This window comes from Panthera onca, chromosome B2 (genome assembly GCF_046562875.1).
Source record: "Panthera onca isolate mPanOnc1 chromosome B2, mPanOnc1 haplotype 2, whole genome shotgun sequence".
Classification (NCBI taxonomy): Eukaryota; Metazoa; Chordata; class Mammalia; order Carnivora; family Felidae; genus Panthera; species Panthera onca.
In genome coordinates, this window is record NC_138343.1 from 124,055,449 (window position 1) to 124,083,053 (window position 27,605).

The window sequence follows — 27,605 nt, forward strand, 5'->3', positions numbered from 1 at the left end:
CTGCCTGTTTCCTTCCTTTTGTCCTTCTGGACTTAGACTTCCCAATCACCACGGTTAACAGTTTCTTTTCGGGCTCTCATGGCTCCTGTTGCCTCTTCCATCAAGTCTGAATTCCTCTGCCCCGTTGCTAGACCCTTCTGTCGTCGTCCTCATTTCCCGTCATCACCCTCGTTCCACCTGACCGACCTTGCTCCGTTCAGCTCCCAGGCTCCTGCTTCCATTCAGACTCCCCTCCCGTCTCCCCACGGGCCATTCCACTTAGCGTCAAGCAGTTGATTGAAATGTGCCAGGCACAGCTGGCACTGCATGTTAGTTGATTTACAAACTTTCTTAGGAAGGTAACATTACTCCCAGTTTCTCGGTGGGGAGGCTGGGGCTCCATGAGTCGAAGTTACTTGCCCAAAGTCCTTCTGAGTAGCAGGGCCGCCCCATGAACCGGGATGTCCGAAGAACAGCTCTCTCTGCCGTCAAAACCCTCCTCCTTCACACTGCTGCCTCCCCAAACCACTACTTTTGCTCTTCTCTAAATTCCCTCATTTAGCAATTAATTGTACGTCCCATCCCACTGAACGTTTCCACATGGTGCAAACTTCTTCTCAAATACGTTTTTGTATCCGTTGCTCTCCTGTGTTCCCTCTCCCCACCCCCAACCCGGTATCCAACACTGCAGTGCTTGAATCCGAATAAGTGCTCGATAAATTTTGACTGAATGACAGATGGCCCTGAAGACAGACTATCTTCAAAGACAGCGTTTTGTAAGCAGCAGCAACCTTTCTTTCCCACTCAGGGTTGACCGGCACTGGGGTTGTGGCTGCTTATGGTGGATCCACTTGATGAGTGAATGCTAAGTAAATACATTGCATACGGGGTCTGGAGGTGTCTACATGTATTTTACATGATCATTTCTTTACGACTGCAGAGGAAGTATGTTTTCCCCTTCTCATAGATTTTCTAGCTTCCCGAGATTATCTTACAGGGCGAGGCTGGAATTAGACACCAGCGCCTAAATAGCATGTCCAGACGGTGCTGCCCCATGGAGCACAGCAGACTGACGTGGGCCAGGTTATTGTGACAAGTGGGACCTCCGCTCGCTATGACAACCAATAATTGGGGGAGGTTGGTAACCTGGAAACCAAAATGTGCAGTCTGTGCACCCAAAGAAAACCACTGGGCACCCAGAATGTTTGCTTAGCCTATCGGAGTTTGAATGCTTGGTGTGTTATTTCCCTGTTCTCTTTGTAATTTGTCACTCTGCCATATGCGCTGTGCGCCCATTAATCAAAGACAGGACATTTTGTTTTTCGAAGCACATTCTCTTTCCTGTTTCCGCTTTCCCCCAGAATGAACAATGATCAATAGTACACCTTGCTTCCTTTTCTCTCTCCCATGGTTGGGCTTCAGAAGGAGTTCCCTAATCTTTAATCAGACCTTTGACATCCCAGCCACTTGGCATCACATCCCTCATTCCCACCGCAAGAAGCTGGGATTAAACGTGTCTTGCCTTTCTTCAAGCAGTTGTTGAGGGTTCTTCAGAAGCGTAATCACTCAGTGCCCTTTCCCTCCAGATTTGGAAACAACTGAGAAATAAACACAAGATTAATGTGGGAATTAAATATTGTCATCTAATTTGTTACTGGTAAGGTTAGATTCAAGAATGTAATAAGATCCAAAAAGAAAGTGAGATTCCCCACAGCCATGCCCCTGAAATGTGCTTACCTTTGTATCAAGGGATGGGACAGCTAGAGGCACTTAGACCCCACCAGCTTCACTTGGATGCAGGCCTGGCAGGTAGCGTGAGAGAGAGTGGGGGCAGGGGGGGAGAAGAGGGAGGAGACTAGGCAGGTAGGAGAGGGAGAAGAGTGGGAGAGGAAGGAAAAAAAAGGGAGAGGAAAGGAAAGGGAGGGAAAGGGGGGAGGGAAACTTGACTCTTTCAATGTCAAAAAAATAAGGGACGCTTGGGTGGCTCAGTTTAGTATTGGAGTTGGGCTCAGTCATGATCTCATAGCTCAGCTCCTGGGTTTGAGCCCCATGTTGGGCTCTGTGCTGACAGTTCAGAGCCTGGAATCTGCTTCAGATTGTGTGTCTCCCTCTCTTTCTCTGTCCCTCCCCCACTGGTGCTCTGACTCTCTCTCTCTCTCTCAAAAATAAACATTAAAAAAAATTTTCAAAAAAATAAAATGTCAGTACTCCCCAAAACAATCTACATATTCAGTGCAATCCCTATCAAAATAATACCAGCATTCTTCACAGAACTAGAACAAACAATCCTAAACTTTATATGGAACCAGAAAAGACCCCGAATAACCAAAGCAATCTTGAAAAAGAAAACCAAAACAGGAGGCATCACAATTCCAGACTTCAAGCTGTATTACAAAGCTGTCATCATCAAGACAGTATGGTACTGGCACAAAAACAGACTCAGATCAATGGAACAGAATAGAGAACTCAGAAATGGACCCACAAACATATGGCCAACTAATCTTTGACAAAGTGGGAAAGAATATCCAATGGGATAAGGACAGTCTTCTCAGCAAATGGTGTTGGGAAAACTGGACAGCGACATGCAGAAGAATGAACCTGGACCGCTCTCTTATACCACACACAAAAATAAACTCAAAATGGATGAAAGACCTAAATGTAAGACAGGAAGCCATCAAAATCCTAGAGGAGAAAACAGGCAACAACCTCTTTGATCTTGACCACAGAAACTTCTTACTTGACATGTCTCCAGAGGCAAGGGAAACAAAAGCAAAAATGAACTATTGGGACTTACATCAAGATAAAAAGCTTCTGCACAGCAAAGGAAACAACAAAACTAAAAGGCAATGGCAGAAGATATTTGCAAATGACGTATCAGATAAAGGGTAAGTATCCAAAATCTATAAAGAACTTACCGAACTCAACACCAAAAAAACAAATAATCCAGTGAAGAAATGGGCAAAAGACATAAACAGTTTTCCAAAGAAGACATCCAGATGGCTAACAGACACCTGAAAAAATGCTCAACATCCCTCATCATCAGGGAAATACAAATCAAAACCACAAGGAGATGCCACCTCACACCTATCAGAATGGCTAAAATTAACAACTCAGGCAATGACAGATGTTGGTGAGGATGCAGAGAAAGGGGAACCCTTTTGCACTGTTGGTGGGAGAGCAGACTGGTGCAGCCGCTCTGGAAAACAGTATGGAGGTTCCTCAAAAAATTAAAGATAGAACTACCCTGTGACCCAGCAATTGCACTACTAGGTATTTATCCAAAGGATACCAAAATGCTGATTTGAAGGGACACGTGCATCCCAATGTTTATAGCAGCACTATCAACAATAGCCAAAGTATGGAAAGAGCCCAAATGTCCGTCGACTGATGAATGGATAAAGATGTGGTACATATATTTAATGGAATATTACTCGATCAAAAAGAATGAGATCTTGCCATTTGCAACAATGTGGGTGGAACTAGAGTGTATTATGCTAAGTGAAATAAGTCAGAGAAAGACAAATATCATATGATTTCACTCATATGTGGAATTTAAGATACCAAACAGATGAACATAAGGAAAGGGAAGCAAAAATAATACAAAACGGAGAGGGAACAAACCATAAGAAAGAACAAACTGAGGGTTGCTGGCAGGGTTGGGGGAAAGGCTAAATGGGCGAGGGACATTAAGGAGGACCCTGGTTGGGATGAGCACTGGGTATTTTTTGTAAGTGATGAATCATTAAATTCTGTTCCTGAAAAAAAGGTAAATATATTTTGATTAAAAAAAATAAAATGTGTAGAGAAAAGTGGAAGCTTCATTTCTTTGCCTCCAAGAGAGTAGAAGTTCCCAATGTCTGGGGTCGAAAAGAAATGTAGAAGGGGAGAGGGAAAGAGAAGTGCCCCTTAAGATACAATTTTTTCTACTTAATATACCTTTTCCCATGAGTGTAAATCACTTTGAAAATAATGGACATAGTGATTGAAAGTCTTTTCCAATGCACTTAACCCAATCTTTTCCTGAATTAGCCTCAAAATAAAATTTTGTTTAAAGACATCTAACACATGGAAATAATAACTAATTAAACTGAACAGTAATGAAAATTCTATATGTGAAAACTTGTAGGATGTAGCCAAAGCACTATATACAAGGGCATTGATAGCTTAAAATGCTTATATTGAAAGTTAGGAAGCCTACAATTAATATTCTAATTCTCCAAGTTAGAGAGTTGGGAAAAGAAGAGCAGATTTAATTCAAAGAAAGTAGAAAAGAGGAAAAATAAAGTAGATAAAAGCAGAAAGTAATGTGATAAAAAGCAAATATAGTGGATCACTAAAGTGAAAAATATCAGGGCTCTAAAAAAACTGAGGAAATTGAAAAACTCTTGATAAAAGCAATCACAAAATCCCAGAATAGGTAAAAACAACTAAATAGAAATAAGAATGAAAACACACTTGGAACTATAAATGTTAGGAATGTTAAAGAAATCAAGGTCTAATAAGGCCACTGATGCCAGTAAATTTGAAAATTTAGATAAAATAGATAAATCCCTGGGAAATAACATAGCCTTTAACAAGCTGAGAAATTGAGGACCTAAATAGTTCTAGAAACTTTTAAAAAATTGAATCAGTAGTTAAAAATCATTCCATAAAAAAAAAATAAAAATAAAAATAAATTTCAAAAAATTAAAAAAAAACAAACCACTGGCCCCATACAACTTTAAAAACAAGTTATACCAACAGTTAAGGAATGGATAGTTCCAATAATATGTGAACTTTTCCAAGGAATAGAATGAGGGAATACTCCTCAACCCATGTGATTTTTTAATTTTTTAAAAGTTGTTTTACCTTTTGATCCCCTTCATCCATTTTTTCCATCCCCCCACCCCTCACCTCTGACAACCACCAATCAATTTTCTGTAACTATGAGCATGATCTTTTGTTTATTTTTTTGTTTGTTTTTCAGGATTCTACCTATACGAGATATTATACAGTATTTGTCTTTCTTTGTCTGACTTGTTTCACTTAGCATAATACCCTCTAGTTTCATCAATGTTACCACAAATGGCAAGATTTCATTCTTTTTTATGGCTGAGTAGTATTTCTCTGTGTGGGGGGGACGGGTATGCGACATCTTCTTTGGATTATCCACTTATCCTTTGAGAGATACTTAGGTTGTTTCCATATTTTGGCTATTATAAATAATGCTGCAATAACCATGGGGGTACATGTATCTTTTTTGAATTTGTGTTTTCATTTTCTTCAGATAAATAGTAATTGATGGAAATCTATTTTAATTTTTTGAGGAACTTCCATACTGTTTACCATAGGGGCTGTACCAATTTACATTCCCACCAGCTATGCACAAGGATTCTTTTTTCTCCACATCCTTGCCAACACTTGTTTTTTCTAGTCTTTTTTTTAAGTTTATTTATTGAGTGAGAGAACACATGCATGAGTGGGAGAGAGGCAGAGAGAGAGAGAGGGGGAGAGAGAGAATCCCAAGCAGGCTCCATGCTATCAGCACAGATCCCGATGAGGGGTTTGATCCTGTGAACCATGAGATCATGACCTGAACTAAAACCAAGACTCAGATACTTAACTGATTGAGCCACCTAGGCACCCCTAGTCTTTTTGATAATAGCCATTTAACAGGTCTGAGGTAGTATCTCATTGAGGTTTTGATTTGTATTTCCCAGGTGATGATTGATGTTGAATATCTTTTCATGTGTCCATTGGCCATCTGTATGTCTTCTTTGGAGAAATGTCTACTCAAGTCCTTTACCCAGTTTTAAAATTGGATTGTTTGGGTTTTTTTTTATCTTTTTATTGAGTGATAGGAGTTCTTTCTGTATTTTGGATATTAACCCCTTATCAGATACGTGACTTGCAAATACTTTCAGTATGTGGCCTTTTCATTTTGTTGATGGTTTCCTTTGCTGTGCAGAAGATTTTCAGTGTGATGTGGTCCCACATGATTATTTTTGCTTTTGTTGTTTTTACTTGGTATCAGATTTTATTTATTTATTTTTTATTTATTTTTTATTTTTTTTTTAACGTTTATTCATTTTTGAGACAGAGAGAGACAGAGCATGAACGGGGGAGTGTCAGAGAGAGGGAGACACAGAATCTGAAACAGGCTTCAGGCTCTGAGCTGTCAGCACAGAGCCCGACACGGGGCTCGAACTCACGGACTGCAAGCTCATGACCTGAGCTGAAGTCGGCCGCTTAACCGACTGAGCCACCCAGGCGCCCCTGGTATCAGATTTTAAAAATAATCTGCAAGATTCATGTCAAGGAGCTTACTGCCTATGTTTTCTTCTAAGAGTTTTATGGTCTCAAGGCCTACATCCAAGCCTTCAATCCATCTTGAGTTAATTTTTGTGTATGGTGGAAGACAGTTGTCTATTTTCATTCTTTTGCTTGTGGCTGTCCAGCATTCCAAGCACCATTTGTTGAAGGGATTGTCCTTTTCCTATTGTATTTTCTTGCCTCCTTTGTTATATATTAATTGATATATACGTATAGACTTATTTCTAGGCTTTTTATTCTGTTCTTTTTGATCTATGCATCCGTTTTTATGCCAGTGCCATAATGTTTTAATTACCGTAGCTTTGTAATAAAGTTTGAATCAGGGAGTGTGATGGCTCCTGTTTTTCTCTTTCTCAAGATTGCTTTGGCTATTCCAGGTCTTCTATGGTTCCATACAAATTTCAGGATTGTTTGTTCTGTTTCCATGAAAAATGCCATTGGAAATTTGGTAGAGATTGCATTGAATCTGTAGATTGCTTTGGGTAGTAAGGGCATTTTAACAATATTAATTCTTTGAATCCATGAGCACAGAACATCCTTCCATTTATTTGTGTCATCTTCAATTTATTTTATTAATGTCTTATAGTTTTCAGTATACTGGTCTTTCACCTCCTTGGTTAAATTTATTCTTAGGCATTTCCTTATTTTTTGATGCCTCGTAGATAGGAGTATTTTCTTGATTTCTCTTTCTGATAGTTCATTAGTGTATGGAAATGCAACAGATTTTTTTTATATGCTGATTTTGTATCCTGCAAATTCTCTGAATTCATTTGTTCTAACAGTTTTTTAAAAGAGTCTGTAGGGTTTTCTATATATAATATCATGCCATCTGCAAATAGTGACAGTTTTATTTCTTCCTTTCCAGTTTGGATGCCTTTTACTTCTTTTTCTTGCCTGATTGCTGTAGCTGGGACTGACGATACTATGTTGAATAAAAGTGGCAAGATTGGCATCCTTGTCTTGTTCCTGATCTTAGAGGAAAAACTTTTGGCTTTTTACTGTTGAATAGGATGCTATTTGTAATATATGGCCTTTATTATGTTGAGATACATTCTGTCTCCACCCACCTTTTTGAGAGTTTTTATCATAAGTGGATGTGGAATTTTGTCAAATGCTTTTTCTGCATCAATTGAAATTATCTTCTCATTTTGTCCTTCATTTTGTTAACGTTGTGAATCACTTGACTAATTTGTGGCTCAGTCACTTGAACCGTCTTTGCATCCCTAGAATAAATCCCACTTGATTATGGTATATGATCCTCTTAATACGTTGTTGAATTTAGTTTGATCACATTTTATTGAGAATTTTTGCATCTATGTTCATCAGAGATGTTGGCCTCTCATTTTCTCTTCTTGTGGTGTCCTTGTCAAGTTTTAGTATCAGGGTAATGGTAGCCTCATAAAATGAGTTTGAAAGAGTCCCCTCCTGGGGTGCCTGGGGGGCTTAGTTGGTTAAGCGTCCAACTTCAGTTCAGGTCACGGTCTCATAGCTAGTGAGTTCGAGCCCTGCATTGGGCTATGTGCTGACAGCTAGGAGCCTGGAGCCTGCTTTGGATTCTGTGTCTTCCTCCCTCCCTGCTCCTCTCCTGCTCATGCTCTCTCAAAAATACATAAACACTAAAAAAAAAAAAAAAAAAAAAAAAAAAAAATTAGAAAAGAATCCCCCTCCTTTTCTGCTTTTTGGAAGAGTTTGAGAAGGATTGATATTAATCCCTTGAATGTTTGGTAGGATTCACTGGTTAAGTCATCTGGTCTTGGACTTTTGTTAGTTGGGAGGTTTTTGATTACTGATTCAATCTCCTTACCAGTAATTGATCTATTCAGATATTCTATTCCTTCATGATTCAGTCTTGGTAGGTCATATATTTCTAGAAATGTATTCTTTTCTTCTAGGTTGTCCAATTTGTTGACATATCATTTTTTTTAATTTTTTTTTTAACGTTTATTTATTTTTGAGACAGAGACAGAGCATGAACCGGGGAGGGGCAGAGAGAGAGGGAGACACAGAATCTGAAACAGGCTCCAGGCTCTGAGCGGTCAGCACAGAGCCTGACGCGGGGCTTGAACCCACGGACCGTGAGATCATGACCCAAGCCGAAGTCAGATGCTTAACCGACCGAGCCACCCAGGCGCCCCTGACATATCATTTTTATAAGAGTCTCTTGGGGACTTTTGTATTTCTGTGGTATCAGTTGTACACCTCTTTCATTTCTGATTTTATTTAAATCTTCCAGTTTTTTTTTTCCTGGCGAGTCTAATAAAAGTGTGTCAATTTTATCTCTCCAAAGAATTGACTCTTAGTTTCATTGATCTTTTCTGTTGTTTTTTAGTCTCTATTTCATTTATGTCTGCTGTAATCTTTCTTATTTACTTCCTTCTACTAACTTTAGGCTTCACCTGTTCTTTTTCTAGTTCCTTAAAGTGTAACGTTACATTATTTGTTTGAGACTCTTCTTATTTTTTTGAGGTAGGCATTTACTGCTTTAAATTTTTCTCTTGCAACTGCTTTTTCTGCATCCCATAAATGTGGGGATGTTATATTTCCATTTTTGTTTGTCTCAAGGTCTTTTTTAATTTCTCTTTTCGTTTCTTCTTTGACCCGTTAGTTGTTTGGTAGCATGTTGTTTAAAATTCACATATTTGTGAATTTCCCAGTTTTCCTCATGTAATTAATTTCTAGTTTCATGCCAATGTGGTCAGAAAAGACTCCTGATATGATTTCAGTTCTCTTAAATTTAAGACTCGTTTTGTGCCCTCCCATAAGATCTATTCTGGAGAATGTTCCGGGTATGCTTGATCAATCCAGTTTGCAGCTAGCCGGCTCCGATAGCAAAGTGAGACAAAGAGAGTAGAGGGAAGTTAAATTAGAGGCCATTCTCACTAAAGAACGTAGATACAAGTGCTTTATTGTTCTGTGCTATAAAAGTTTTTGAAACAACCCCTTCGAGAATTTGCTTTGTCTAAGCCAGTCCTGAACTGAGGACCTGGGAACCCTATGTGTGTTCTGTGACAAGATGGATACTTAGATCAGTTCTATTAAGATTTGTAGTTCCAAACAGTTGTGGGGTTTTTTTCGAGTGTGTCAATCAATAGAGAGCATACATGTCTCTTTGAACTCACAATTTTAAGACCTTGTGCTTTTTTACGGTGTTCACTTTACTGTTATTTTTTTCCCCCTTTTCTTAAAGCTACTTGGGAGCCCACAGCGCCTCTGTGATTTGGCAGGACCCGGCTCCACTGAACCAGAATCCAGAAAAAGATCAATTTCAAAACGAAAGTCTCATCTGGATCTTCTCAAACTGTATGATACATTCCCCTTTTCCAACTACTATTGCTTGGCGAGCGATGCTTCTCTGAATACACTTGACCTTGCTTTTAAGTCCCTGAAATTTTTATGAATCTGCCTTACGTGGAATGTTATTGTTCAATAATGTCCCCGCAAGCTATATGAGAAGTCTTATCTCAATGTATTACAATCCTGTAGCTTTCCATATTGTCATACTTAAAGTAAACGCAATGTACAGAATGAAATGTACAAAAATTATCCATTGGGGTTACGTTGGGGAAAAACGTTTTGAATTCCAGCACTATAGCTCTAAGATTCCTTTACTTGTCGCTTCCCTAGAAAACTGAACATCATCTAATTTGCAGTTGTTGTATTCACCTGCACCTGTTCCGGAATATATTGGTCTTATAGAGGATGTCCTCATTATCATAGAGCCATTATAACTGTTTGCTTTCGGGGGGGGGAAAAAAAAAAAACGAACATAATCCAAAAGTGAGATTATGCAGTGCCTATCCTTGTGGAGATCACAAACTCCCATCCGGAATTTTTGTGCGTCTCCAGATAAACCAGCCAACCAAGAGTCAGTGTGATTCAAGGTGGGCCACTTCACCTGGAGGTTTTCCTCTGCCAGCCGGAGCATGTTTGTTTCATTTTACTTTTTGCCCAGACCATTTCACTTCATGTAGAGGAGAGGATCTGTTTTGCATACTGCCCTGCTCACCAGACTTCACCCGCCTTGTTCCTTCTGGAGCATTCTCCCACGTTGCCTATGCTGATGTTGTTTTCTCCCTCGAACCCTTAGCATCATGGATGGCATGACCGAAGCGTGCATCAAGGGCGGCATCGAGGCGTGCTATGCGGCCGTGTCCTGCGTCTGCACCTTGCTCGGGGCCTTGGACGAGCTGAGCCAGGGCAAGGGCTTGAGCGAAGGCCAGGTGCAGCTGCTCCTGCTGCGCCTGGAGGAGCTCAAGGACGGGGCCGAGTGGAGCCGGGACTCCATGGAGATCAACGAGGCCGACTTCCGCTGGCAGCGGCGCGTCCTGTCCTCCGAGCACACGCCGTGGGAGGCGGGGAACGAGAGGAGCCCGGACATCAGCATCAGTGTGACCACGGACACGGGCCAGACCACCCTGGAGGGCGAGCTGGGCCAGACCACGCCCGAGGACCGCTCCGACAACCACAAGCACAGCCTCAGGTCGCCGGCGCAGCCGGAGAGCAGGGAGACGCTGAGCAAGGTGCCGGAGCCCGAGGCGGTCGACCAACCAGACGTGGTCCAGAGGAGCCACACGGTGGCTTACCCCGACATAACGAACTTCTTGTCGGTGGACTGCAGGATGAGGTCCTACGGCTCCCGGTACAGCGAGAGCAATTTCAGCGTAGATGACCAAGACCTCTCGCGGACCGAGTTCGACTCCTGCGACCAGTACTCGATGGCAGCAGAGAAGGACTCGGGCAGGTCCGACGTGTCGGACATCGGGTCGGACAACGGCTCCCTGGCCGACGAAGAGCAGACCCCTCGGGACTGCCTGGGCCACAGGTCCCTGCGGACTGCCGCTCTGTCCCTGAAACTGTTGAAGAACCAGGAGGCGGACCAGCACAGCGCCAGGCTGTTCCTGCAGGCCCTGGAGAGCCTCCTGCCCCGCCTGCTGGCTCTGCCCAGCGTGGAGGAGGTGGACTCGGCCCTCCAGAACTTCGCCTCCACCTTCTGCTCAGGTTCGTGCAACAGGCTCCTGCCACAGTGGGTAAGCGTATTCAGAGCATTCGGCCTGGCTGGGAAATTGCCATCCTGCCTTAGGTTCAGGTGCCCAGAGCGTCTTAACGGCTCTTGGGGTTTCTTGTATTAGAAGAGAGCAAAGGAACGTAAGACGCACGGGTGATGGTTTGTTTGAGTCTAGGCAGTGGATGGCTGGAATATTCGGAGGTTGATAGATGTACGTGGTGCAGAGCAACGAATAAGAGGTGACTGCATTCTAGAAAGCTGCTGCTGACTGAGACAAAATGACAATCTCTGACTCTCAGAACATCGAGTTCTTAGCATGCTTGTACACCTTAGTGTCTAAAAATCATGAAGTGGGGCACCTGGGTGGCTCAGTGGGGTAAGCATCCGACTTCAGCTCAGGTCACCGTCTCATGGTTTGTGAGTTCAAGCCCCGCGTCAGGCTCTGTTCTGACAGCTCGGAACCTGGAACCTGGAACCTGCTTCAGACTCTGTGTCTCCCTCTCTCTCTCTCTGCCCCTCCCCTGATTATGCTCTTTCCCTGTCTCTCTGTCTCTCTCTGTCTCTCTCTCAAAAATAAACAAACATTTAAAAATCACAAAGCAATGCACTTTTGGTATATCAATTTGTAAATTTATTATTTATTTATTTTGAAAGAGCAAGAGTGCAAGCGGGAGAGGGACAGAGAGAGAGAGAGAGAGAGAGAGAGAGAGAGAGAATCCCAAGCAGATTCCTTGCTGTCAGCACAGAGCCCCTCAGGGGGCTCAGTCTTCACAAACAGTGACATCATGACCTGAGCTGAAATCAATAGTCAGACACTTAACTGACTGAGCCACGCAGGCGCCCCTGTAAACTAATTTAAAAGAGGCCTTGGATCAGATGCAGGCTGTCCTCCCAATATAGTCTGAATTCCCCTGAACTTCCAGCATCTGATCATGGCGTGGTCTTTCTGGAGACCAGCCCCCATCGAGGAGTCCACCCAGAGTCACCTCCTTGGGACAAAAGACATCCCTAGTGCTCTTGTCACTTAGCCATTTACAAGTGTTTTAGGAATCAGGATGGGGTGAAAGACAAATATCAGAATAAGAGATGCGTCGAGTGTTCATGTCACTTAGGAAATTGTAAGGATTTTAGGAGCTTTGTGCCGGGAAACAGGCACAGACCAGTATATATATTTTCTATCCTCTCACAGTACTACAGAAAGAAAGTAATGGGTGCAAAACATTTATGGGAGGAATAACTGAGTGCCTGACTCCTGGGTGGTCAGCTGTGTCTTCCCCTGACATTCAAGGGTCTCTTGACCACAGACGACTGAGGTGGCTGGACCCTGCTGGGCTTGTGCTCACATAGAAAGGACTAACCCTGAGAACAAACCCAGAACTGCTACAAATCAAGATCACCATTTGTGCTTCCATCACTGAGCCTTGAGCATGTGTTTGTCATTGCCCTTACCACATTTATCAGAGTTATTTGTGAATGCATCCACCTTTCCCTCTCTGAACTTTCAGCTCCTTGAGCCCTCCAACCATGTCTAACTCATTTTGATCTTCCAACAAAGAACATATCACACACACACACACACACACACACACACACACACACACACACATATTCTAGCCCAGTTACTGGAACTTGGTAGAAGCTGACTGCTGTGTCGTTAAGAAGTAGCTTAATAAGTATCTCTAAGAAACTGACTAGAGTGTCCTTTGTCAAAAGGACACAAAAAAGACACTTTAATCCAGGTGTATCTGAGGAAGGACACTTTTTAATATAAGAATGATCCAAAGTTGGAAGCACCCACAGGAATATAGAACTTGTAATCCTAGACCACTACTTCTGGATTTCTCAACCTATCTAGAGGGTGGAAAGAGACACATATGATTTCTGAGGTTTCCTAACTGCACTGTGATTCTTTTAAGACGTGAAAATACCTATTTTTGAGGCTATCCAACATTTTTCTCAAGATATTTGATTTGTGTGAAGGAGCACACACACATATGCAAATTCATCTTCCATTGAAAGACTAAGACAATGTATAAATACTCTCTTAAAAACTATATTTTTCCCTAAGATCTTTTATGCCACCATTACTAAATTTGACACTGTTTTGTTGAACATTGCTAGTATGTGTTTTGTGTGTCTGTCTCTTCCTCTGTCTCTCTCTCACTCACTGTCTCACTCTCTCTCTCACACACACACACACACACACACGTTTCATCAGTCAACATTTATAGAGAAGCTTCACTGTGCTCTGAACCAGGGGCCATAAGACAGGCATGCCTTATTTTTTTTAATTTTTTTAATGTTTTCATTTATTTTTGAGACAGAGAGAGACAGAGCATGAGCAGGGGAGGGGCAGAGAGAGAGGGAGACACAGAATCCGAAGCAGGCTCCAGCTCTGAGCTGTCAGCACAGAGCCCGATGTGGGACTCGAACTCACGAACCGCGAGATCATGACCTGAGCCGAAGTCGGACGCCCAACTGACTGAGCCACCCAGGCGCCCCTTTTTATTTTTGTTTTTTTTTAATGCTTATTCTTAATAAATATTCATTGACTGTAGACTCATGAGCTTGCACTCTGGTCCCTTAACATGTGAAATACTTTATGGTATGAAAGAGTCATGGGTAAAGCCTGAGTTGGAAGGAATGTTCACTCCCCTTTGGATGGGGTTTGGCAGGGCCTCTGAGCCTGGACTTCTTCTCAGCTGAATATATTCATGGGGAGAGGGAGCCCAGCAGCCTGCTCTGACCAGCTTGGCGTCTGTGGCACCAAGGCAGACCGGCCAGCAAACATCAGTGGTCCCAAAGAACAGCTGTGGATCAGATCACGGCATCGCCACTGGTTGCACGAACGATGGCCTTGAATCGTCAAGAAATAGTAAAAGCATATTTAGGGCCTTCTATTTACAATGAAAATAATCGTTACAAAATAACTCAGCTGCAGAAATTTCAGCGTTTAACGTAAGATCTAACATTCAGATAACTTCCTGTTTACAAACAGCATCCCCAAGTAGTGCCAGATAAGTGAGTTGTCATAGCAGCAAAGATGGCCTCCCAAGGGCGCTGCTTCATTTCCTATGAGAATTAGGAAATATAATCCTAGCAAAGTCTTTTGTCAAATTTGACGCTAAAGCAAATTTTATCATTTGTGTTTTTGTGCCTTTCAGATCAATGCTTATTTACATTTGTACATTTGTACATTGGACATCTTGTACATTGGACATTTACAGTACATGCTAAACAGAGCTTGAGTGAATGTTTTATTTGGCCAGAATGTGGCCCCTTGGAAGTTGCAAACTTCCTCAAATTCTAGAGGTCAGGAAAATGTCGCATCGGACCCAGTATGTTATCACCTTAAGTTTTACACATAGGAATCAATACATCAAAAAGAGACTTCAAAATCCTTTCATTGTTTCCGAATATAATTTTTAGTAATGGCCTGTAACTGATTTAGTCATTTGTCTTTTTAGTCCTAATGACTTCCACCATGCTTTTAACAATCAGGAGTTGGTCTGTCTTTCCAAATCACAGCCCCATCACTCTGTGGTCCCCCTACCAATAAGCTCGTTCTCCTCAGTGACCACTGTGGTTTAATGGGTCACAGTGACCATCGCTGAGGGTCAGCCAAAGCTGCCGGATGCTGGCTTGGGTCCACTTCACTTCTGCACCGAACCAGTGCTCGTGCGAGCATCACCTCCAATATGGAAGATTAGTAAAAAAGAAACATCTGTACCCTGCAGTGACCCAGGAGAGGACAGATGGCCTTTGTCCACCCAAGGCAAAGTTTAGAGAGTAACAACCGGAGAGGGGGAGAAGAGACAGTCTCCCTGAGTGATAACCCAGATATTTTGCTCATTATTTACTTTTGCGTCAAAAGCTTTAAACCTTATTGCGCCAACAACTCCCACTGGGCATTTGTCCCTGACCTGTTATCAGTGTCTGCCCTGCTGGCTGAGATCAGACTCGCTCGGCATTTCTCAGAGACTCCTGTCCTCAGACAACTAACATACAGTTAAAATGAGCCCCCTTAATCGCACGTGATTCAAGGGAGCCTTTCCTTTGAAAGCTATTAGTTTCCTACGGTGGGGGCGCTCGAAAACCTTCAGACAAAATGGGTTTTATAAAGATGATTAGTGGACGCGAGCCGGGACAGCTGCAGAAATGCCTTCCTCTTCCTGCATAGAACAGAGTGCATCTGTGTGAGGTGGCTCCTCGGGGACAAGACAGCAGGAGCCAGCCTCACACAGCAATGAATAGAGGCACATGGGCGTGTGGCTTCGGGATTGCCGTTCCTTCGATTAGCGGTGTCCAGTTACGATCTTGAGATTCACCGTGACCACATGTGAGGCTCATTGCAAGCGATTTGATATTTATAAAGCACCCGATTTCATAAAAGATAGTACAGCAATCATGAATCTCCATTATACAAGAAATATCTGTTTCTTTACATTACAACAGGTCTGACTCCAGACACCCCCCCCCACCCCCCACCCCCCCCCCCCCCCCCCCAGCCAGCCTGGCTGGCCGGGCATTTGATGCTCTCCCTCAGCTGTCCATTCCAGGGTAAAACCAGAAGCTGGGGCTTAGGTGGGATCTTCACAGGGAGTCTGCTCACCTCTCACATGACCAGGGATCCCCCGTTATCTGCTTCACAGACTCCTTGGCACCCGGGAGGTGGCGTGGGGCCTGGGCTGCTCTGGCAAGGCCGGGCACCGTTGTCTGTTATCCTCTGGGGCCCTGCCCAGGCCCTCTGGCACTGCCAGGCAGCAGAAAGCCACAGACAGACCTCCATCTGCTGCCCGTTTAAAGGTCTCCTTCCTCTGCCCCACTGCTTCCTCCCTCCTCTCATTGCCTTCTGGGAACGGCCCACAGTCTCCGGAAGGAGCCCTGTGGATCCAAAGCCAGGAAGGCAAGTATGCTCTTTCCGGCTTCAGTTTTGGGCCCTGGGATTTAAACAGCCCAGGAGATGGTGATACAAACGGAACTCAGTGTCTTTGTGGAACACGAGAGGTAAAATACAGGCAGAAGACCTCCAGCAAACAAGTGAATGTGTTATCCTGCCTCCGTGTCGCTTAGGATTAGGTTTGTTTGCAGTGAGTGGAAAACTCAAGTGTTTAAGAAAAACAGTCCATTTGTTTCCCCTAAATTACGTCCGAGGTAGGCTGTCCTGTGCGCTCCGTGATGGCGTCTCCTGTCTCTCTGCCCTACCCGTTGTGAACGTGTGACTTTTGCCTAACGTTTCCTCATTTACCACGATGACTGGTGGAGTTGGTTGATTGGTTTGCTTTAATAAGGGGAGGAACAGGGCACCTGGGTGGCTCAGTCAGTTAAGCGTCTGACTTCGGCTCAGGTCACGATCTCGCGGTTCACGGGTTCAAGTCCCACGTCGGGCCCTGTGCTGACAGCTCGGAGCCTGGAGCCTGCTTCGGATCGTGTCTCCGGCTGTCTCTGCCCCTCCCCCGCTTGCACCGTCTCTCCCTTTCTCTCTCTTTGTCTCCCTCCCAAAAAATGAATAAACATTAAAAAAAAAATTAGTAAGGGGAGGAAGAAAAGTATTCTGGAAGCAGGGTTAGGGAGTAAGTAGTCTAACAAAATCTTCCTCCAATACCCTGGCATTTGTGAAATGTGAAATTGAGAGAATGTAATAATATGAAGACAAAAAGGCGTAATTATATACCACCCAGAAATCGCCTCTGAAATATCTTGGATCTTGGTGTCTTTTCTTGAAGTTATTCTTTAGCATTTCTATGTATCCTTGAGAATAATAATAGCTAGTATGAATATAGCACTTCCCTTATGCCCTGCATTGATGAAGGGTTTTACATATATTGATTCATTTAATACTCATAATAATCCCATAGGATAGGCAGTATTATTCTCCTTATTTTATAGGCGAGAAAACTGAGGCACAGAGCGGTCAAGTCATAAGTCAAACAAGGCGCACAGCTACAAAGTGGTGATGCCAGGGTACAAATCTGCAAAGTGTGGGTCCAGAGATCCGTTCTTAGTATCGCACTCTATCTACTAGGGTGGGCGGGCGGGGTAATGGAGGAGAGCTGAGTGGATGGGCAAATCGGAGACACTGTTTGAGAACACAGAACCCTCGGAAGTTGATTTGCTGGGATTAAAAGCACAATCACAGGGGCGCCTGGGTGACTCAGTCAGCTTAGCGTCCAACTTCGGCTCAGGTCATGATCTCGCGGTTCACGAGTTCGAGCCCCACGTCGGGCTCTGTGCTGACAGCTCAGAGCCTGAAGCCTGCTTTGGATTCTGTGTCTCCTCCTCTCTCTGCCCCTCCCATGCTCATGCTCTGTCTCTCTCTCTCTCTCAATAATAAATAAACATTAAAAAAAATTTTTTTAAAGAAAAAAGCACAGTCACAGACTGTAGCCCAGCAAATGTGTGACAGTTTTCCAAGTCCTGACAGACAGACACCCGTGGAACCCTGTCCCCGCATTGGCTCCTGAGAGAATCTCAGGAACTTATACTAAGGGAACAGAAACTCAAGCAGAGATTTACATATCAAAATGTATATGACAGCAGTGTTTCACAGCAAAAATACCAGAAACAACCTAAATGCCCCTAAATAAGGGAAAAGCTAACTGAGTTACGATACCTCCATTTGTGAAATTATGTAGCTATTTAAAATGATGCTTTCCAAAAAAAAAAAATAAATAAAAAAAATAAATAAAATGATGCTTTCCAGTAACATATAAGGACGCGGTTAATGGTCATAATGTAATTTTTAAAAGGATCCAAAATTAACATCAAATGTTAGTACTTATCTCAGAATGGTGTAATTACAGACTATTTTTATTTTCATTTGCTTGTTGGGACCTTTTTCCAAACCTCTTAAAAAATTTTTTTCTCGTAACTTCTATCATCAGAAAATAAAGCAGTAACGTTATATAAAAATTAGAACCGGAGACTTCATTAAAGAAATATGTTACCATGTAAAATAGCATAATCTTTTTATCTTAATTGAGATATAGCCTGTTACATTAGCTACAGGTGTACAACCTAGTGATTGGACACATCTATACATTATACTGTGCTCATGGCAAGTGTACCTACCCACTGTCACCATACAACATATCGTAGTACCACTGATGACATTCTGTGGCTATGCTGTGCTGGGGCTTTTATTCCCATGACTTATTCCGTACCTGGAAGCTGTGTCTCCCACTCCCCTTGGCCCGTTTTGCTTATGCCTACACCTTCCCTCTGGCCACCATCAGTTCTCTGGGTTTACAAGTGTGTTTCTGCTTTTTGCGTGTTTGGTGTTTTGGATTCCACGTATCAGTGAAATCATAAGGTGTTTGTCTTTCTCTGACTTACTTCACTTAGCATACCCTCTAGATGCATCCATGTTGTCACAAAAGGCAGGATCTGGGGCGCCTGGGTGGCGCAGTCGGTTAAGCGTCCGACTTCAGCCAGGTCACGATCTCGCGGTCCGTGAGTTCGAGCCCCGCGTCAGGCTCTGGGCTGATGGCTCGGAGCCTGGAGCCTGTTTCCGATTCTGTGTCTCCCTCTCTCTCTGCCCCTCCCCCATTCATGCTATGTCTCTCTCTGTCCCAAAAATAAAAAAAAAAAAAAATACTATAAAAAAAAATAAATAAATAAAAAAAAAAAAACAAAAGGCAGGATCTCATTCTCCTTAGGGCTGAATAATAATCCAGTGTGTGCGTGTGTGTGTGTGTGTGTGTGTGTGTGTATACCGCATCTTCTTTATCCATTGATCTATGGATGGACACTTCCATACTTGGCTGTTATAAATAATGCTACAATAAGCAACCATGGAGGTGCGTGTTTTTCACCCCTTTCATTTCCTTTAGGTAAATACTCAGTGGTAGAATTATTAAATCATATGGTAGTTCTCTTTTTAATTTTTTGAGGGACCTCCATACTGTTTTCCACAGTAGCTGCACCAATTTACTTTGCTACCAACAGTGCATGAGGGTTCCTTTTTCTCTACATCCTCAGGAACACTTGTTATTTCTTGTCTTTTTGATTCTAGCAATTCTGACAGGTGTAGATGATATTTTGTTATGGTTTTGGTTTGCATTTCTCTGATGATTAGCGATAGGGATCATCTTTTTGTGTCTGGTGGCCATCCGTGTGCCTTCTTTGGAAAAATGTCTGTTTAGGCCCTCTGTCCATTTTTAATCAGATTATTTGGATTTTGGTGTTGAGTTGTGTAAGTTCTTTATATATTTGGATTTCATCCCCTTGTCGGATATATTACTTGCAAATATCTTCTTCTATTTAGCAGGTTGCCTTTTTTGTTTTATTGATGGTTTCCCTTGCTGGGCCAAAGTTTTTTATTTTGGTGTAGTCCCAATAGTTTATTTTTGCTTTTGTTTCCCTTGCATGGGGAGACATATCTAGAAAATATTGCTAAGGCCAGTGTCCAAGAGATTACTGCTTCTTTTTCTTCTAGGCGTTTTATGGTTTTGTGTCTCAAATTTAGGTCCTCAATCCATTTGGAGTTAATTTTTGTGTATAGTATAAGGAAGCGATCCCGTTTTATTTTGCAAGTAGCTGTCTAGTTTTCCCAGCACCATTTACTGAAGAGACTGTCTTTTCCCCATTGTATGCTCTTGCCTCATTTGTTGCAGATTAATTGACTATATAAGCATGGGTTTATTTCTGGGCTCTCCATTCTGTTCTACTGACCTATGTGTGTATTTCTGTGCCGGTACCATAGTGTTTCGATTACTACAGCTTTGTAGTGTATCTTGAAATCTGAGACTGTGATACCTTTCTGAAGATTGCTTTGGATATTTGGGGATCTTTTCAGGTTCCATGCAAATTTTAGGATTATTCTAGTTCTGTGAAAAGTGCTGTTAGTATTTTGATAGAGAATTGCTTTGGGTAGTATGGACATTTTAACAATATTAATGCTTCCAGCCCATGAGCACAGGATATCTTTCCGTTTATTTGTGTCGTCTTCAGTTTCTTTATCAATGTTTTATAGGTTTCATAGTATAGGTCTTTCACCTCCTTGATTAGTTTATTTCTGGGTATTTCGTTCTTTGGGGGGACAGTTATAAATGGAATTGTTCTCTTAATTTCTCTTTCTGCTACTTTGTTATTAGTGTATAGAAATGCAACCAAAAATCACATAACATCATTATAAAGGTTTAGAAAATTGATAATGCCCAGTATTGCTGAGTGGGTACAACATTATTCTTATGCACCATTGGTAGGAAGAACATTTGGTATAAAACTATTTGGAAGATACCTGGGCTATATCTATCAAACCTAATGTATGTCTTTATTCTGCTTTAGGGTACTTAGTCCACAGATACACTTGCATAAGTGCTAAAAGCTATTACATCATTTCAGCTATTTTCGTAATTGAAACTACATAAATGTCTACCAATAGAGCATTACTTAAATAAATCATAGTCCAAACATGCAGTGTTATATGCCCAGTTATTTGAAAAGAATGAGGCAGATCTAGAAGTGCTCATATCAAGAGATGTCTAATGTAGATTACTAAGAAAATACCAAGTTTCACTACAATGTATGTAGTATGATCTGGGATGGGTATCACTGGGACTTGGGAGAAGCAGGGACTATTATTCTTATTTTTTAAATTTTTCTGTTCTGTTAAATGTTTTGCATAAGTATCTAATTTGTATTTGAAAAGGCACATTAAATTGTCTAAGACATGGAGGAGATATTTCAAGGTCATTTATGCTAATCTTGTATCCAGTTTTTTGCTGGTAACCAATCAAGCAGGGGACCCACCCTCCCATTCCTGACAGTAAAGAACATCTTAATTATAGAGGGAGAGAATGTTACAGAACACTGGAAAAAGCAAGTGGCCAGAATGTGTCAAAGGTCATAGTTCCTATAGTTTGTCACTCCAAATCTAGAACACTTCAATGAACCCAGTCAGGATGAATGTAAAATAAAGTATCTATTAAAGAGGGACGTGATAGAGTGGAGTCTCTTCACGACATTGGAAGCGAGTACGGCATGGCATGGTGCAAAGTGCCTGGAGTTTGTAACCAAAAGCCTTTTGCCAATTTCTAGCTATATAACTTCAGGTAAATTCCTTTAATATCTCTGAGGCACTTTCCTTACTGGTAAAATAAAGGAAGGCAATTGATCCATACTTTATATGTCAAATGAAATAATGTATGAGAAGAGACTTGTTCTAAAAATTAGAAATCACTTAATAAAGTAATGGCCATTGTGTTATTTTCCTTCTTAACATCACCAGTGAACTGTATTTGGTACGGTAAGAAAATGACTGATAGATAATACATCCTTTTGTTTTATGCTCAAATTTGCCAGCTCCGTGTAATGTAGGAAATTTAGCCAACCTCGAGAGAGAGGGCAGTACCAACGGATTGTTTCTAACAGGTCTGACAGATTATTTCAGAACTCCGCATACCCGTTAGCAGTGCCCTCCGGGACATTGTCACCCCTCCGCCAATGACTTGCGTCTCTGGGTCAGCAGACGCATCAGCTGCCTTCTTCCTTTTCAGCATCTGAACATGTACTGGGTTTTCCAAGACATATCCGAGGTAAATAGTAGTTGGTTTTAAGTTTTTTAAAGAAATTATTACTCGTGCCTAAGATCAGAGCCACTTGCAAATTCTGTTTTCCTGAAAAACTCGAATATTCATTTCTATCCAGAATAAACACCCAGCAACACTGAATTCTGCTTTCAATTTACCAGAGACTAGAACCAAGATCACCAGGAGCTTAAGAGTATGGAGTTTTCCTCTGGACCATCAGGGGTAGGAACACAGTGTTCGTATCCTGAGCAAGGATGTCATTTTTAAATCCTGCTCTCAACCCTTCTTTTATAAATTCACCTCTGCCTCTGATCACAAAGTGCCCTCAGTAAAAAATCTCTTACGGCAGCTGTAAAATTCTTTTTTTTTTTTTTTTTTCAGAAGGCAGCTGTAAAATTCTTGAAGGAAGAGGTGATGCCTAACATTTGCATAAAGTAGTTTTATTGGAAGAACATATATACCTACTCCGAACAAAAAAGTGTTTATACAGTTCTCAAATAAGCAAAGGTCTTGAAGATTTTTCAACTTTAAAAGCTTCTTCTGGTCCATATGCTCTTGCTAGCATATTCATTAAGAAATTCACAAGGATAGAAGTAACCATTCCCGTTACAAATTTATGTTTCCAATGTACTTGTTAGTTTTGAAAACTTACATTTCATAGAAGAGACACTTTTTTAAAAAATAATTTATTATCAAGTTGGCTAACATACAGTGTATACAATGTGCTCTTGGTTTTGGGGGCATATTCCCATGATTCATCACTTACATCCAATACCCGGTACTCATCCCAACTGAGTACCCGGTACTCAGCCCTCCTCAATGCCCATCACCCATCTTCCCCTCTCCTCCGCCTCCCTCCCCACTCAGCCTTCAGTTTGTTCTCTGTATTTAAGAGTCTCTTATGGTTTGCCTCCTTCCCTCTCTGTTTGTAACTGTTTCTTCCCCCTTCCCTTCCCCCATGTCTTCTGTTAAATTTGCCAGGTTCCACATATAAGTGAAAATATTTGATACCTGTCTTTCTCTGACTGACTTATTTCATTAGCATCATACCCTCCAGTTCTATCCACGTTGCTGCAAATGGCAAGATTTCATTCTTTCTCATTGCCAAGTAGTAGTCCATTGTATTTATAAACCACATCTTCTTTATCCATTCATCAGTTGATGGACAATTTAGGCTCTTTCTATAATTTGGCTATTGTTGAAAGTGCTGCTATAAGCATTGGGGTACATGTGCCCCTATGCATCAGCATTGCTGTAGCCCTTGGGTAAATTCCTAGTAGTGCTGTTGCTGTGTCGTAGGGTGGTTCTACTTTTCATTTTTTAAATTAAATACTGTTTTCCAGAGCAGCTGCACCAGTTTGCTTTCCACCAACAGTGCAAGAGGGTTCCCATTTCTCCACATCCTCACCAGCATCTGTTGTTTCCTGAATTGTTAATTTTAGCCACTCTGGTGTGAGGTGGTATCTCATTGTGATTTTGATTTATATTTCTCTGATGATGAGTGATGTTGAGCAACTTTTCATGTGTCTGTTGGCCATCTGGATGTCTTCTTTGGAAAAGTGTCTATTCCTGTCTTCTGCCCATTTCTTCACTGGATTATTTGTTTTCCGGGTGTTGAGTTTGGTAAGTTCTTCATAGATTTTGGATACTAACCCTTTATCCGATATGTCATTTGCAAATATCTTTTTCCCATTCCGTCAGTTGCCTTTTAGTTTTGTTGATTGTTTCCTTTGCAGTGCAGAGGTTTTTTATCTTGATGAGATCCCAATAGTTCATTTTTGCTTTTAATTCCCTTGCCTTTGGAGACGTGTCAAGAAATTGCTATGGCTGAGGTCAAAGAGGTTGTTGCCTGCTTCCTCCTCTAGGGTTTTGATAGTTACCTGTCTCACATTCAAGTGTTTCATCCATTTTGAGTTTATTTTTGTGTATGGTATAGGAAGGTGGTCCAGTTTCATTCTTCTGCATGTTGCTGTCCAGTTCTCCCAGCACCATTTGCTAAAGAGACTGTCTTTATTCCATTGGATACTCTTTCCTGCTTTGTCAAAGATTAGTTGGCCATACATTTGTGGGTCCAATTCTGGTGTCTCTATTCTATTCCATTGGTCTATGTGTCTGTTTTTGTGCGAATACCATACTGTCTTGATGATTACAGCTTTGTAGTAGAGGCTAAAGTCTGAGATCGTGATGCCTCCTGCTTTGGTTTTCTTTTTCAACCTAACTTTGGCTCTTCGGGGTCTTTTGTGGTTCCATACAAATTTTAGGATTGTTTGTTCTAGCTTTGAGAAAAATGAGGCACTTTTTTTTTAAGTTTATTTATTTATTTTGATAGCATGAGCTGGGGAGGGGCAGGGAGAAAGGGAGAGAGAGGGAAAGAGAGAATTCCAAGCAGGCTCCTCACTGTCAGCACAGGTGGGGCTCAAACTTGTGAACCATGAGATCATGACCTGAGCCAAAGCTGGACACTTAACCAACTGAGCCACCTAGGTGCCCCTGAGTGAGCCCACCTTTAAAGCAGGGGATATAGTTGTTTGTTTGTTTGTTTGTTTGTTTGTTTGTTTTCTTTCAGTTAATTTGTATCAAGCACAAGGAGCCCTTCAAAATGAAAACCTTATTAAACATAAAGCGATGTTTAGAAAAAATAATGAGGGAAAACCCAATAGCTCTTTATTTACATATATTTTTGAAACTCTGTTTCCTCATTTAAAAGATTGATTGAAATAAAATTTATTTAGATAAAATTCATGTAGCATACAATTCACCCATTTAGAGATTACAGTTCAACGGTTTTGGTATATTACATTATTATTTAATTGTGATAAAAAATATATATATAACTTACAATTTGCCATTTTCACCATTTTTATGTGTGCGGTTCAATGGCACTCACTGTATCCACAATGTTGTAAAACCATCACCACTGTTTTCAGAACTTTTTTTTTTTAATCATCCCAAAGAGAAAGTCTTCTTCCCCAGCCCGTGGTCACGTCTAATCTACTTTCTGTCTCCATAAATTTGCCTGTTCCTGCCTGTACCTCATTTACATGGATCTTACATTTGTCATTTTGTGCCTGGCTCATTTTACTTAGCATGTTTGCAAGGTTCATCCATGGTGTAGCATGCATTAGAACTCCGTGGTCCGTATCTACCATATTCCGTTTATCCATTCATCTGTCGATGGACTCTTCAGTTGGCTCTGTCTTTGGGCAATTGTGAATCATGCTGCAGTGAAATTGGCGTACAAGTGTCTGCTCAAATCCCTGCTTGTAATTCTTTTGAGCGTGCTGCATACCAGAGAGTGTAATTACTGGGTCATGTGGTATTTCTGGTTTTGCTTTTTGAGGAACATTGTTGCTTTTAGAAAAGTATGTATCAGTTACTGCATTAAGCGTTTTACATGCCTTATCACATCTAGTTCTCGTAACAAACGTGTTCGTTCATTTTTATTCATTGAGCAAATAGTTTTTAAGGGTCTTCTTTATACCAGGCATTTCTCCAGGCACTGGGGATTCCGTAGGGGACGAAACGAACAAAGCCCCACCCTCTCATAGATCTTACGTAAAAGTAGATAATAGTAGTGACAGCAGACAATAAATACATGTTAGTATAATGCTGGGTAGAATAAATGACATGGAGGCAATGAAAACAATGCAGAGTGGGGAGGAGGAATATTGCAGGGGTGGTAGTATTGGGGAGGCTCTCTCAGATGGAATTGAAAGGGAAGGTCTCTGTAAAGCTGATGCTTGAGCAGGAACCTGAAAGAAGGGAGCACATCCTCCAGAGATCCTGAGAAATCATTCTGGGGAGTGTGGCAAGAGCAAATGCAAAGGCCCTGAGGCAGGCCCAGTCTCGGTGTTGGTCTAGGAACAGCGCTGGTCCGGGTGGCTGTGGGGAGTGAGGAGAGAGGAGGGGGAGTCCAGGTTTTATTTGTATTGTGATGGGAAGTCGTTAGAGACTCTGAGCAAGAGACAGATGCAGTCGATTTTTCTGCCCATTCATCGGTGAAGAAGCTGAGACTTAGGGGGTCTGAGTGGTTTTACCGAAGTATTTGGTGGGTAACTCCTCAAGATTTGCCCAGTAGATTCCCTCCAGAGTGCATGCCCCTCCCCACCAGGCTAAGGCATGTGTCCGGCCCTCACGATACCCCTGGCTGGCTCTAGTTTCTTTCCGGGAGCGTCCTACAAGGTGCCTGTTCCTGTTGCTAGGGTTGGCCCACGGCTGTCCACAGGACAGTCTTGCCAAGTGCCTTGTGCCAAGTGCTCGCAACCCCAAAGGTTTCTTGACTCTCTCCCACAGGCATGATGCACTCTCCCGGATTCGATGGGAGCGGCAGCCTCAGCTTGCAGATGCTGATGAACGCCGACAGCCTGTACACGGCCGCGCACTGCGCCCTGCTGCTCAATCTGAAGCTCTCCCATGGCGACTACTACCGGAAGCGGCCCACCCTGGCACCGGGCATGATAGTGAGTGCGTGGTCTCCGCTCGGACCTGGCAAGAAGTGGCTGCAAAGCTGAGCATCGCTGTCCTGGGAGGGATGGCGGACCTGGCCAGAAGTGGCTGCAAAGCCGAGCATCGCTGTCCTGGGAGGGATCCCTGGGAGGGATAGCAGGGATGTCCCCTGCTACTCTGGACTGGGCAGTCCCTGCGGGGCTGTGTGGAGGGTGGAAGGGGGTGCCGTACAGTTTGCATCGTGCTGCGGGGCACACAGCTACCCACCTTGCTCCAGAGAGGGAAGGGCCCCCAGTCCCTAGAAGTGGCCGCCTGCCGGTGGCCTAGTAATGTCAGCCGGTGGCATTGCTGCACACACTCAAGCGTAAGCCACCTTCCAAAACAGGTGATCAGAATGTTCAGTAGCATCAGACGACGTACAGGGTATGGCCCCCTTTCCCGAAAAGCAAGGCTTGCTGTGTTGCGAAACCTCTTCGTTGTCCTCCGGAAGGTACCCGGACCTACTTGTGACCCAGAGCTAAGCTTACTTACTAGCACCTGCTGGGAGCTGTGGAATGAGCACGATGGTGATTACGCTGTGCTTGGCTCCCTCGCCGGAGCGAGCCACCCCCTGGTATAGCCCTGATCCCGGTTCACGAGCCTCAGTCCACAGAGCTGCTGGAAGGGAATCCGCAATCATTCGTTCGCTTGATAAATTGTAAACTCCCGAGGGGAACTGGCAGCTTCGTGGGTGTAAGTCAAGTATCTGTCGAGGCACACGTGCTGTTTCAGGGGACACACTCCATCTCTGCGGCGGTTGGGGCAGTGAGAGGGAGCTGCTGCGTTCCTTTTTCTGTGCTGTTTCTAATCCCCCCACACATCAAAGAGTAAAGAGAGGAAGTGCAGCGTTCTTTATCCTTATGTGGGTTTCTTAGAAAGATGTCATAAGTAGGGCGCCTGGGTGGCTCAGTCAATTAAGTATCCGACTTCCTCTCAGGTCGTGACCTCCGGGTTCGTGAGTTTGAGCCCCGCGTCAGACCCTGTGCTGACAGCTCGGAGCCCGGGAGCCTGCTTCGGATTCTGTGTCTGCTTCTCTCTCTGCCCCTCCCCTGCTCACGCTCTGTCTCTCTCTCTCTCTCTCTTTCAAAAATAACTAAACGTTAAAAATTTTTTTAAGATCTCATAAGTAAAAGGAACTTCATGAAGTTTGGGACTTCTCCATTTTGGTTCCCCTTTCCCTTGCCACCCCCACCCCCACTCCCAATCGACAGGTTTTGTTGTTCCTCGAAGCCTCGACTCAGGTAGGGCCCCAGTGAGAGAGTCAGAGGAGGGGCCTGTTCGTTTGCGGGGGG

The 27,605-nt window shown here is 42.8% G+C and overlaps 1 protein-coding gene across 3 annotated transcripts in view; it reads left to right on the forward strand.

The window, feature by feature from the left end:
• The window catches only part of ARFGEF3 (ARFGEF family member 3), a 185,259-nt gene that overhangs the window by 96,224 nt on the left and 61,430 nt on the right, over window positions 1-27,605 (forward strand). For all 3 annotated transcript variants that reach the window (XM_060616769.3, XM_060616770.3, XM_060616771.3), the window contains 3 exons: window positions 9,479-9,591; window positions 10,379-11,289; window positions 26,122-26,288. In XM_060616769.3, coding sequence (XP_060472752.2) covers window positions 9,479-9,591; window positions 10,379-11,289; window positions 26,122-26,288 — 1,191 coding nt within the window. The remainder of the gene's footprint in view (window positions 1-9,478; window positions 9,592-10,378; window positions 11,290-26,121; window positions 26,289-27,605) is intronic.